Source organism: Nannospalax galili, unplaced genomic scaffold (assembly GCF_000622305.1).
Source record: "Nannospalax galili isolate Female #2095 unplaced genomic scaffold, S.galili_v1.0 scaffold1233, whole genome shotgun sequence".
In the NCBI taxonomy this organism is placed as follows: domain Eukaryota; kingdom Metazoa; phylum Chordata; class Mammalia; order Rodentia; family Spalacidae; genus Nannospalax; species Nannospalax galili.
Window position 1 is genome coordinate 694282 of NW_008333791.1, and position 12782 is coordinate 707063.

A 12782-nucleotide genomic window follows, 5' to 3' on the forward strand; every position below is an offset into this window, starting at 1 on the left:
GATTACTGCTAGATGAGGAACAGCTGACCCTCCTAAAACAAAGCCCTCTAGATAGGCTGACTAGATTCACCAGAAGGGCAAGTGGTGGGGAATGGCTGGGGGTGCTGACAACACAGCAGACAGTAGCAGGGATATCAGAGTATAAGGGCTCTAGTCGGGGGAGGGAGGCTATGGGAGGGTGCCGTCTGGGAAGTGGGTGTATAGTTGAATAAGATGGTTTCAGATGTTGTGTGTGATGCACACACACAAAATTAACAAATTTTTTAAAATGTATTATATTTGAGGAGGAAGCATAGAAATTTACGTCATGCTAATTAGTAGAGGTGATAAACATTACCATTGAAATCTACCCGATGCCTTTATAGACATACACAGGCGCGAAGGATCCAAGTGCCACCTATTATGACTAGTAATAATCAGATACATACAGATTAGAGATGCATGCACCAACATCTCAGTAACAAAAACAATGCATCTTTCTGCAAGGAACAATATATTCTACAATGAAATGGAGATCTTTTTTAAAGGTTAAAAACTCATTCAATTTTATGTTTTACAGGGCTTATACTGAGTTCAGTATTGTATGACTGTTAATTCAACTGTGAACCTAGAAACTTACAGCCACTTGTGAAAAAGATGTACTCTTGCTCTGGAGTGTGTTACTGAATATGTTAAAGCTGTAGTGAAATGCTTCTTCTAATCATGTAGTTATTAAAAATTTAAAAAAAAAGATTAAAAAAAATCCTGAGTGCTGAGATTAAAGGCCTGTGCCACCACACCTGGCCTTTTTAAAAAAAATTTTTTTTTTAGACAAGGTCTCTCACTGGCCTAAGAAGTCAAGTAGGCTAGACTGGCTGGCCAGTGAGCTCTTCAGGGATCTACCTTTTCTCTACCTCTCCAGTGCTACATTACATGCTGCCACCTGACATTTTATGTAAATTCTGAGGATTGAACTCAAATCCTCATTTTTTTTTTTTTTTAGATTTCTTTGTGGGGCTGGAGAGATGGCTTGGGTCATCAGCACTGGCTTCTCTTACAGAAGGCTGGGTTCAGTTCTCTGCACCCACATGGCAGCTAACAACTGTAACTCTAGTTCTAGGAGATTTGACACCCTCTTCTGGTCTCTGCAGGCATTCTATGACATGGGTGCACTTGCACACATGCAGGCAACACATTCATACCCATTAAAATAAATCCAAAACAAAAAATTAAAAACAAAACCTTAAAAGGTCCCTGTGAAAAAGATGTTCGTTACTATTGTTACCCACAAATTGTAGGGCCCTCTCCTGAAGGAGACCTCAGTTCAGAAGGACCATCTTTTTTTGTTTTGTGTGTTGAAGTCAAAGAAGTACCAGGCTGAGTGCAAAGCAGCACAAGTTAATTCAATGGTGAAAGAATGGAGAAGCAGGAGTCTAGCTTGTTCACCAATTTCTCTATACTTTATGGGTAGAGAAGCCATATATAAAGGGTTAAAAAAATGAGTGAAGCAGGGTTGGAGAGATGGTTTGGCAGGTAAGAGAACTGACTGCCCTTTCAGAGGACCGGGGTTCCTTTGGTTCCCAGCACCCACATGGTGGCTAACAACTGTTAACTCTAGTTTGCTGTCGTCTGAGGGCACTGCACGACATGGGAGCACTTACATACATGCAGGTAAAACACTCATACATATACATAAAATAAAAATAAATTAAAAAACAAAGAGTGAAGCTGAGCCTACTGATGTTACAGGAAACTGAGGCACAGAACCCGCCATGCACAAAAAAAGCATCCTAGAGACTAGGCCGAGAAATCAGGGACGTTTATTTGCACTGGCGGACTTATGCAAATGGAGTTTGCTCCTGAAAAACTCTAGCCCCCAGTTTAATTTCTACATAGCTCTGTAGGTTTCTCCACATCATTTTTCTTTTGTGTTTTTGAGACAGGGTTTCCTTGTAGCCCCAGCTGGCTTGGAATTTGCTATGTGGACCAGGCTGGCCTCAAACTCACAGAGATCCACCTGCCTCTGCCTCCCAAGTGCTGGGATTAAAGGCGTGCACCACCACACCTGGCTATTTTTTATTTTTCAGATAGGTTCTCCCTGTAGCTCCAGCTGGGCTGGAACTCGCTATGTAGACCAGGCTGGCCTAGAACAGAGATCTGCCTGCTTCTGCCTCCTGAGTGCTGGGACTAAAGGCATTTGCCACCATGCCTGGCAGCCCCACATCATTTCTTAACTGTTACAACGTTGATGGATTTTTTTTTTTTTTTTGTCTTCTTGGCGACAGGGTCTCACTGTAGCCCCAGCTGGCCTGGAACTCACTATGTAGTCTAGGCTGGCCTTGAACTCACAGAGATCTGTAGGCAATGCCTCTGCCTCCCAAGTGCTGGGATTAAAGGCATGTGCCACTGCACCTGGCAACATTGATGGATTTTAATTACAGTCTATGTGATTACCAGCATGATGATGATGATGACGTTCCTAAGACAACTGAAGGGAAATTCCTTCTGCAGGCATGTTTGCAGAAGCAGATATTGAGGGCAAGGGTTAAGACATTCTTTTTTTAAATTAAAAAAAAATTTTATGAGTGTTCTGTCTGCATGTATATAAGTACACCCATGTTGTGAGATGCCATGGAGGCTGGAATAGGGTGTCAGATTCCGTGGAACTGGACAGTTGTTAGCCACCATGTGGGTGCTTGGATTTGAACCTGGGTCTTCTGCAAGAACACCCAGTGCTCTTAACTGCTGAGTCATCTCTCCAGCCCCAAATACTTTTTTTGGGGGGGAGGGGGCTCTTTTTGAGACAAGGTCTCCCTGTAGCCCCAGCTGGCCTGGAACTCACTGTATAGACCAGGCTGGTCTCCATTGCACAGAGATCCACCTGCCTCTGCCTCCTGAGTGCTTGGATTAAAGGCATGTGCCACCAGGCCTGGCTCTTTCCCTTTATAATTTTTTAAACTTATTTGTGTGTGTGTGTGTGTGTGTGTGTGTGTGTGTGTGTGTGAATGTTGGTATGATGTGTGTATAGGGGTGCACATAGGCTGTGGTGCACATGTGGAGGTCAGAGGACAACTTGGAGTCAGTTCTCTCCCTCCACCTTTGAATGGCTTCTGGGACTGGGGGCTTGTGCAGCAAGGGCTTTTATCAGCTGATTATCTCAACTATCGGTGAACCCAGCATTTACACCTACTCCACATTTATCCCAGAGAAATGAAAATTTACGTTCATACAAAAATCAGCATATGTATATATATTTTTACAACTTAAAAGAATTTTTTTGAGACAGGGTCTCACTTTATAGCCCTGGCAAACTTCTGACCCTCCTGCTTGCACCTCCCAGTCCTGGGATTACAGGTATGTGCCACCACATCCAGCCTATGAATAATTAAACTTAGGAACATGCATACTATAAAATATTACCTAGCAATTTATCCACTTCTATATCATTTTTTTTTTGGTGTGTGTGTCTAGTGCAGGGGATAGAACCCATGGTCTAGCACATGCACAGGTATATCCTAAGCCCAATTATGTAATATTCTTGAAATATATAACTATAAAAATGTAGAATGGGGCTGGAGAGATGGCTCAGCAGTTAAGAACACTGACTGTTCTTGCAGAAGCTTGGGTTCAAATCTCAGCACCCACATGGCAGCTAACAACTGCCTGTTCCAGGGGATCCGACAGCCTCTTCTGTCCCCCAAGGGCACTGCACAACTTGGGTGCACTTACCTACATGCAGGCAATACATGCATACACATAAAATAAAATTTAAAAAAATTGTTTTTTTTTGAGACAGGGTCGCCCTGTAGCCCCAGCTATCCTGGAACTCACTATGTAGACCAGGCCGGCCTTGAACTTTTAAAAAGTTTTTAAAAAAGCCAGGCATGGTGGTGCATGCCTTTAATCCCAGCACTCAGGAGGCAGAGGCAGGTGGATCTCTGCGAGTTCAAGGCCAGCCTGGTCTACATAGTGAGTTCCAGGCCAGCTGGGGCTACAGGGAGACCCTGTCTCAAAAAGACCAAAAAAAAAAAAAAAAAAAAAAAAAAAAAAAAGTAAAAAAAAATGTGGAACAGAAGCTGGATGTGGTGGTACATGCCTTTAATCCCAACACTTGAGAGGAAGAAGTGCTGAAGTGACATGCTGAGGATCTGAAGTTGAGATCAAGGAGACTCCACAGAACCAGAGGATTCCAGGCTATGCTGCACAGAGTACTTTTAACAGCATCCTGAGAAACTTTTATTAGGAGAGCTCAGTGTACAGAGTTTACACACGAATAATGCTTAAACAATACAAAACATACACTACGGTCAGGAGACAGCTTAACTTGTTAAAGGCAAAGAAGACTTGCTCAAGGCTAAAAGTCTACATCAGTCTTCCTTAGTACGAGTTTTGAAGCATACTTGAACAGGGTGAGTAGGGGTAGCTATCAGCCTAATCCCAGTGGAAACAGACACAGGTGTTCCTTCCCTTGGGTCCCTGCATCAGCAGAGCCTAAAGAAGTCTGTTAAACTTTATGAGTGGAATGCCCATGTCCTTAAGGGACAAGGGATATGACTATGTGTCCCCCTTTTTCTATGAACTGATTTAGAGCTACATAGGCTTCAAATCTCATAAGGTGGGATATACAGTTTAAAATAATTTGCAGCCAAAAATAAAATAAAATAAATATTAAAAAACCGGGCATGGTGGTGCACGCCTTTAATCCCAGCACTTGGGAGGCAGAGGCAGGTGGATCTTAGTGAGTTCGAGGCCAGTCTGGTCTATATAGTGAGTTCCAGGACACCTGGGGCTACAGGGACACCCTGTCTCAAAAAAAAAAAAAAAGACAAAAATAAAATAAAATACTTTGTAGCCAACATGGGATGATGACTAATATAATAAGGCAAATGCCATAACTTGTCCCAGGAATCAGAGGAGCCATAAACATTCAGACCACATCCAGATTTTGTTTTTATGAATTTTATCAATTTCTTGTTTGATTTGGTCTGTTGTTGAATAACATTGGAATTATCAGTGATATTAAAACAACACATTCGGCCGGGCGTGGTGCCACACGCCTTTAGTCCCAGCACTTGGGAGGTAGAGGCAGGCAGATCTTTGTGAGTTTGAGGTCAGCCTGGTCTACATAGTTCCAGGACAGCTGGGGCTACAGGGAGAACCTGTCTCAAAAAGACAAAAAAAAAAAAAAAGTGAGCAAGGAGATATTATGTTCAATAGAACAACTTAAAGGTGGTGAAGACACAATACAACCTACAAACATTGCTGCTGAACAGCAAAGGAGACTGGTAATGTCTGCTCTGCATGATATACAATCTGATGTTGACTCGTGACATTTTCTCCAGTAACACCGACATAACTCATTACATTTTATGGACAAACCCATGAGATTATTAGCTAATAGTTGATGCCCTGAGTTTTCTTCTTGCACATAGAACATACTCTTGTTCATGGTATCTATTACTAACTGAACCCAGAAATTTCAATTATCCATGGATTCCCAAGGAACCCATAGAGAGGCTTACAGTTAGGGCAGTGCTAGAACAAACAGTAGTCTCAGATGCTCCCTTATATCTTGATCAGAAGCTGATTTTCTGTAAATTCCAAAATTTACATTATGTTGGACTAAGCAATGATATTTTTCCAGGATTCCTTCAAATAAAGCTGATTATTTCTTTCCTTTTTTTTTTCTTTTTTTTTGGTCTTTTTGAAGCAGGGTCTCCATGTAGCCCCAGCTGTCCTGGAACTCACTATGTAGACCAGGCTGGCCTTGAACTCACAGAGATCCGCCTGCCTCTGCCTCCCAAGTGGTGGGACTACAGGCGTGCACTACCACTTCCGGCATCTTTCCCATTTTTATACCATTTAACAGGACCTATCACAACCTCAGAGCATGAGAAGGTACGGTTTAGTATTAAAGGAAATCCCACAAGGGATTGGGCCACAAAAGACGTACACACACTCTGAATAGTGCGGATGTGAATTAAAGCAATCATCCTCAGAACATAGTCATGGGGGAACTTAATGTCCTGCATTTCTAATTTCTCAACCTCTTTGAGTTCTTTAGCTGGCCCCAGGTAGGAACAGCAGCTTGCTGGCTGCGAGGCTTGCTCTCATCCTTGACAGTGGTGATGCATATTTTCTTGAAGGAGGCCTCAAAGGGTTCTTCGAAGTCAAAGTTTCAATGCTTCATGTTGTGGCTTTTATCTTTGTGCTGGCACTGAGAGGTCCTCACTATGGTTTGTGGATACACAAGCATAACCCGACCCCATACTTTAATATGGCTTGCTTCCAAGCATTAGCAACTAGATCCTTCCACCAAATAGGCTTCGAGTTGAGAGCGGAGCGGCTTTAGCCCAGTGTTGTTGGGTGGCAGAGCACCCCTGCTCATCCAAATTTCATAATGGCATAAAGAGCCACAGCCAGTTGTTGTTTAGGGGTAACGTAAGTCCCTCTTTTTGTTTAGACAGATATAATTTAAGAGCAAGATTTTTTCGTTCTACAACAGCCTGGTCTTGAGGGTTGTATGGGATTCTGGTGCTGTGGGAAAAATGCCAGTCAGTCAAAAATCAAGCAGAGCAAGCACTAGCATAAGCAGGAACATTTCGGTTTTACTACGAGGAAGGCCCAGAATAGCAAAGTGGTTAACATATGCGCAATAACATGAGCTGTTTCCCCAGCTTGGGCAGTGGCCCAAGTAAATCCAGAGAATGCATCAACAGTAACAAGAGCATACAAGAGAGTACTGACTGCTCTTCCAGAAAACCTGGATTCACTTCCCAGCACTCACATGGTGGCTAACAACCATCCTAACTCCAGTTCCAGGGGATCCAACACCTTCTTCTGATCTCTTTGGGCACTGTACAACGTGGGTGCACTTACAGACACGCAAGCAATACACTCATACACATAAAAATAACAAAATAAAAAAAGTGAGGTCTGGAGAAATGGCTTGTATGGGTACCCAGCACCCATATGGTGGCTAATAATTGTCCTTAACTCCAGTTCCACAGGATCTGATACCCTCTTCTGGCCTCCTCAGGCATTGCATGCATGGGCACACATATTTGCAGGCAAAAACATGCATACACATAAAAATTAAAACAGCAACAATAAGAAATGGAGCTAGAGAGATGGCTCAGTGGTTAAGAGCCCTAACTGCCCTTGCAGAGGACCAGGGTTTCGGTTCCCAGGACCCACATGGTGACTAACAACTTTCAGAAACTACAGTTCCCAGGGGATCTGATACCTTCTCCTGGCCTTCACAGGCATTGCATGCACGTGGTACTCCTACATTTACGCACGTAAAATACATAAAAAATATTTTAATTTGGGCTGGAGAGATGGCTCAGCAGTTAAGAACACTGGTTGTTCTTGCAGAAGACCAGGGTTCGAATCCCAGCACCCACATGGCAGCTAACTGTAACTCCAGTTCCAGGGGATCTGACAGTCTCTTCTGTCCTCTGCAGGCATTGCAAAACACGGGTGCACTTACCTACATGCAGGCAATACATGCATACACATAAAAAAAATTATTTAATTTATTACTTATTTAATTTAATTTATTATTTAATTTTGAGTGTTTTGCCTGCATGTAGGTAAGTGCACCCATGCGTCCACGGACGTCAGAAGAGGGTGTCGGAGGTCAGAAGAGGGTGTCGGAACCCAGGAACTGAGTTAGCTACCATGTGGGTGCTGGGAATTGAACCCTGGTCCTCAGCCACAGCAGGAAGTGCTTTTAGCCGTTGAGCCGTCTCTGCAACCCCCAAATAAAAATTTAAAAATAAAAAAAGTAAAACAAAATGTGGTCAATAAACAACTCATAGCTGTGGGTATTAGATGGATTATATCTAAGAAGATTCTTAGAAGTACTTAATGGTAACTGTCATGAATATGTTATTAGGGAGCACCTAGGTGATGCATGGGGCTATGTTAAGTACTTCACGGTTTGAGAATAACCGCATGAGGAAGGTACGTATTATAATGCCATTTTAGATAAAAGGTTTTGAAAGAATAGGTAATTACGTCTCGGATTCCAAAACTACGATTCTGCCCCAGGAAAAGGTAGTGTCTTCCAAGATGTGTCGGACCAAAATAGTCCGAGTGCACGGGCCCGTGGTCGGACTACAAAGCCTCCGCCCACTCCCGACTGGCTCAGCCTACCTCCAACTCCCATTCGGCTTCAGCCTGGCCCAGGAAAAGTATTTACTGCCCTAAAGCCCGACCCAGATCCCCAGAAATGTGCTGCCTTTCCTTTTCTAACCCAGGCAGGAACTCGTCCGTGCCCGAGGTCGGCGCAAAACAGCCACTGAGTTCCCCGGAACCGAAGACTGGCAACAGTAGAGGACAATCAGCTCCGGAATCCTACTCCAGAGCCACCGCCTAAGCCCCACCTTCCAGCGGGAGGGCGAGCGCCGAGCTCACCGAACCCAGCCAATGGGGGATGCGGCGGCAGCGTGGCGGGAGGTTCGATTGACCTTGCCTGGCGGCTGTTAACGCGCGCTTTAGGAAGTGGAAGGTTGAGGGGACGCTTCCTGCTGCTGAACCCCGGTCTCTGCCTCTCTCTTCTGCCTTCCCTGATTCTCCGCCTCCCAACCTGGAGCTTTTCCTCCTCCTCTCGGGGCACGTCCCTCACCTCCCTCTGTTCAGGTCTTGCGGCGTCACTGCAGCCCTGGTAAACCCCCACCTCCCTCTTCCGCATTCAGGTGCCTCGTTCTCGTACTTTAACGACCCCTACTTCTTTTAACGTGGCCGGTGGTACCCCTCATGCTCTGCAGTTAGCCCCCAACCCTGCTGGATTATTCTGACTCCACTCTGCGCATTCTCCGACTTCACCGTCCACTCCCAACCTAGATTTATAGTCTGGAGTCTTCCGCTTTGAATCTCTTTCCTCGGGTAACTGGCGACATCCCCAATTTGGACCCAAGCTCCAGCCACTCGGAGAGTCACCTCCACCCATGCGGACTCTAAGTAGCCAATCTCAGTAATATAGGACTTCTCTACAGCAGGCTGATGGGTACTTGATATGCGTCTAGGCCCAGGATGGTAAGTGTGATTTAAGTAGTCCGCATAGCCTCAAGGCTGGTTCTAATGAGCTTGTGTTGTTAGATTTTAGCAGGTACTCACTTTCTCTTCTCCCCTTACAGCGGAGGAGCTTAGCTCCCAGCCAGTTGGCCGGGAAGAAACCTGAAGGCATATCGTCTGATGAAGACTGGCAGCCTGGGGCAGTCGTGAGTGTTCCAGGGGATAGGGGAAATGGGGATACAGGGCTGTTAGGACAGAAAAGAAGCCTGGGGTTTGTTTCTGGGGATCACACAGTTCCCTTCAGAAGTATTTTTTAAAATATTTTTTATGTGTATGAGTATATTGCCTGCATGTGTGTAAGTGCACCCACGTTGCACAATGCCCCCAGAGGTCAGAAGGCATTGGATCCCCTGGAACTGGAGTTAGGACCGTTGTTACCTGCATGTTGGGTGCTGGGAATCAAACTTGGGTCCTCTGCAAGAGCAGTCAGTGCTCTTAACTGCTGAGCCATCTTTCCAGCCCCTAGAAGTATTTTTCATACATTCAGTAAACTTATTTAAAAAATTTTTGAGACAGGATCTCACCAGGCAGCCCAGGCTGACCTAGAACTCACTATATGAGTCTCACTATGTAGTCCAGGCTATGTTCTGAAGTCCTGCCTCTCCCGTGTGCTGAGGCTATAGGCATGCACCACTACATTTGGCACTTAAGTAAAATTTTAATGGATGCTTACAATGTACAGACATTGAACAAGATTAACAGAGTTGTCCTCTAGGTAGCTTCACTAGAAACTAATATAGCCTGTGGGCTATATTGTAGGTGTGGGACAGGCATACCAAAACAAAGGAATAGGTTTTGTTGGTTCCTTGGGGAGTGGGGAGAGGAAAGGATCCACCACAACAACTAACAACTTTTATTTGGTCTTTGCTCTCTTCCCATGTCACAGAACAATAGAGTACTGTAGAGTGTTGTGGGCATACTTTAAGATGCTGACCTTAGATCCTAGATCAGCAGAGTAGTATCCTTTCAGTCCTTGCTCATACCCAAATACAGTATGATGTACTTTGAACTGAGCCCTGTACTCTGCTTCTTGCCTTGGAGGCTTGCTGGGGCTGGCTGTGGGCAGGACCTGTATATGTCAAATAGTTCAGTGCAGTATGTATATACTTGAAGGACAGAGGGAGAGAGCAGTTCAAGAAGTAAGCATGTGGGTCATCTGGTAAGGGTGCTTTCCGCCAAGACTGAAGATCTGAGTTTAATTCCTGGGACCTGTGTGGTGGATGGAGAGAGCTGACTCCCACAAGTTGACTTCTGATTTCATTCATGCACAAAAATAGTTTTGCTGGTGATGTAGCTCAGTTGGTAGAGTGCTTACCTAGAACGCACAGAGCCCTGTGTTTGATATCAGGTACCACAGAAAGTGGGTGTGGTGGTGCACCTCAGCTACATAGCGTGTTCAAGGCCAGCCTTGGGATACATGAGACCCTACCTCAAAAGAGAGTAAGGATTTTGCCACTAGAGCTTTGGAGGAAAGGATCAGTTAAGGAAGGACTAGAAGATACTTCTTTTGGTACGTGAGTCAAGGCATGCAAACAGAAGAGGGCTTGGTTTCAGGTGTGCCTTGTGGAATCACTGGTGCTTCAAGTAACTTGACAAACTTGTACAAGTGTGTTCTGATGCCTTGATGGCGTTCACCTTTTTCTTTTTTTTTTACTTTCTAAGTTTTATTTAATTGGGTAGAGTATACTTATGTTAGGGCACTTGAGGGGAGTTGGTTCTCCTTTCACCGTGTTGGCTCTAGAGATCAAGTCCTTTTGGCTTGGTAGCAAGTGTCCTTTACCCACTAAGCTTTCTTGCTGCCCCTTCCCCCCTTGAGACAAGGTCTCATTTATGTAGACCAGGCTGGCCTCTGGGTCTCAAGTAGCTCAGGTTGGCCTCTAATTTGCTATATAGCCAAGGATGGCCTTGCATTCCTGATCCTCCTGCCTCTACTGCCCAAATGTTAGGATTACAGGTGTGTGCTACCTTGTCCGGTTAGCACTGTTTTCTTTTTCCCAACACTGGCTCTCATGCATGCTAGGAAAGAAACCATATCACTGAGCTATATTCCTAGCTTGCCTCTCGGTAGCTGAGGCTCCAGGCACTCATCACCATTTGTGGCTCAATTAAGTACTTTATTTTATTTTTTAATATTTTATTATTTTTATTTTATGTGTACGAGTGTATTGCCTGTGTGTCTGTAAGTGTACCCGTGTTGTGCAATGCCCACAGAGATCAGAAGAGGCCATCGGATCCCCCGGAACTGGAGTTACAGACAGTTGTTAGCTGCCATGTGGGTGCTGGGATTCAAACCCGGTCTTCTGCAAGAACAGCTAGTGTTCTTAACCACTGAGCCATCTCTCCAGCCCCTCAATTAAGTACTTTAAATGCTAGTTGTCATTAGGGTGACTTTTGTGGTTGTCCAGGTGTTGCAATGTAGCTTTCCCATTTCTCTCCTAGACTCCTAAGAAACGGAAGTCCATTAGTGACACTGAGATCCAGCAGTGTTTCCTGTCTCCTTTTCGGAAACCTTTGACTCAGTTAATCAGTCGACCACCCTGCCTGGATAGCAGTCAACATGTAAGTCAGAACCTTCTTGGTTCTACATTTGCATGTGCCCAGTCCTTTTGCCTCAGTAGATTCTTTCCATCTTCTCCAGAATTACCAGCTTACCCACAACTGCTGTCATTTGGCAAGAGGGGTGTGCTTGACCTAGAGTCCTCCCTTGTTTCTACCTATGTGGGTTCCAGATTTGGGGTGCCTCAGATTTTCTAAGGAAATGAGTGTAGAGGAGAAGAAAGGCTGTGGCAGGGTGTTGGAACCAAGACCCTTATGGCACTGATCTGACTCTTGTTTAAGGCTTTTTTGTTGTTGGTTTTGCGTTTTTTGAAACAGGGTTTCATGTAGCCCAGGCTAGCCTTGAATCCCTGATCCTCCTGCTTCTACCTTCAGAATGCTGGAAGTATAGCTGTGTGCCCCCAGGCTCAACTGTTAATGTTTATAGAATATTAGAGTCCTGTAGCTTTCATGTGTTTCCTCTAGTAAAGTCAAATACTCTTGAGCCGGGCATGGTGGCGCAGACCTGTTGTCCCAGCACTTGGGAGTGAGAGGCAGGCTGATCTCTGTGAGTTCAAGGCCTGCCTGGTCTACATAGTGAGTTCCAGGCCAGCTGGGGCTGCAGGGAGACCCTGTCTCAAAAAGATCAAAAAAAAAAAAAAAAGTCAAATACTCTCCATAGCAGGGTCTGTGCATTATTTTGGTAGCTCCAAAGCTTTGTTTTTCTTTTTAAAAACCGTTTTATACTTATTTGTGTGTGTGTGTGTGTGTGTGTGTGTGTGTGTGTGTATGTATGTTTGTGTATTTGTATATGGGTACATATGCCATGTGTGTGTGGAGGCCAGAGGATAACTTCTGGGAGCTGATTCTTCATTTCACCATGTGGGTTCTGAGGATTGAACTCGGGTTACTAGATTTGGTGGCAAGTGCCTTCACCTACTGAACTATCTTGCTGACCCTCCAAAGCTTTTTTCATTAAGCTTTCAGAGAAAAGTTTGGAAGGAAAATGGGATATATAACCGAGTTTAGCCATTGTGCCTTAGCAAACATTTAAAACTAATTTTGTATAATACTTGAGAAATGCAAAATAATATGTAAGATAATTTATAAACCAAGCCAGGCAGAGTGTCACCTGCCTGAAGTCCCAACACTCAGGAAATGTAAACAAGAGGATCAGCCTTGTCTAT

The 12782-nt window shown here is 44.5% G+C and overlaps 1 protein-coding gene across 1 annotated transcript in view; it reads left to right on the forward strand.

Annotated features, from left to right (window-relative positions):
- Positions 1 to 8466: 8466 nt before the first annotated feature.
- Positions 8467 to 12782, forward strand: part of Rad54l (RAD54 like) — a 24751-nt gene continuing 20435 nt past the window's right edge. The window contains exons 1-3 of the mRNA XM_008828510.3: positions 8467 to 9021; positions 9123 to 9206; positions 11500 to 11619. Coding sequence (XP_008826732.1) covers positions 9019 to 9021; positions 9123 to 9206; positions 11500 to 11619 — 207 coding nt within the window. The 5' untranslated portion in view covers positions 8467 to 9018. The remainder of the gene's footprint in view (positions 9022 to 9122; positions 9207 to 11499; positions 11620 to 12782) is intronic.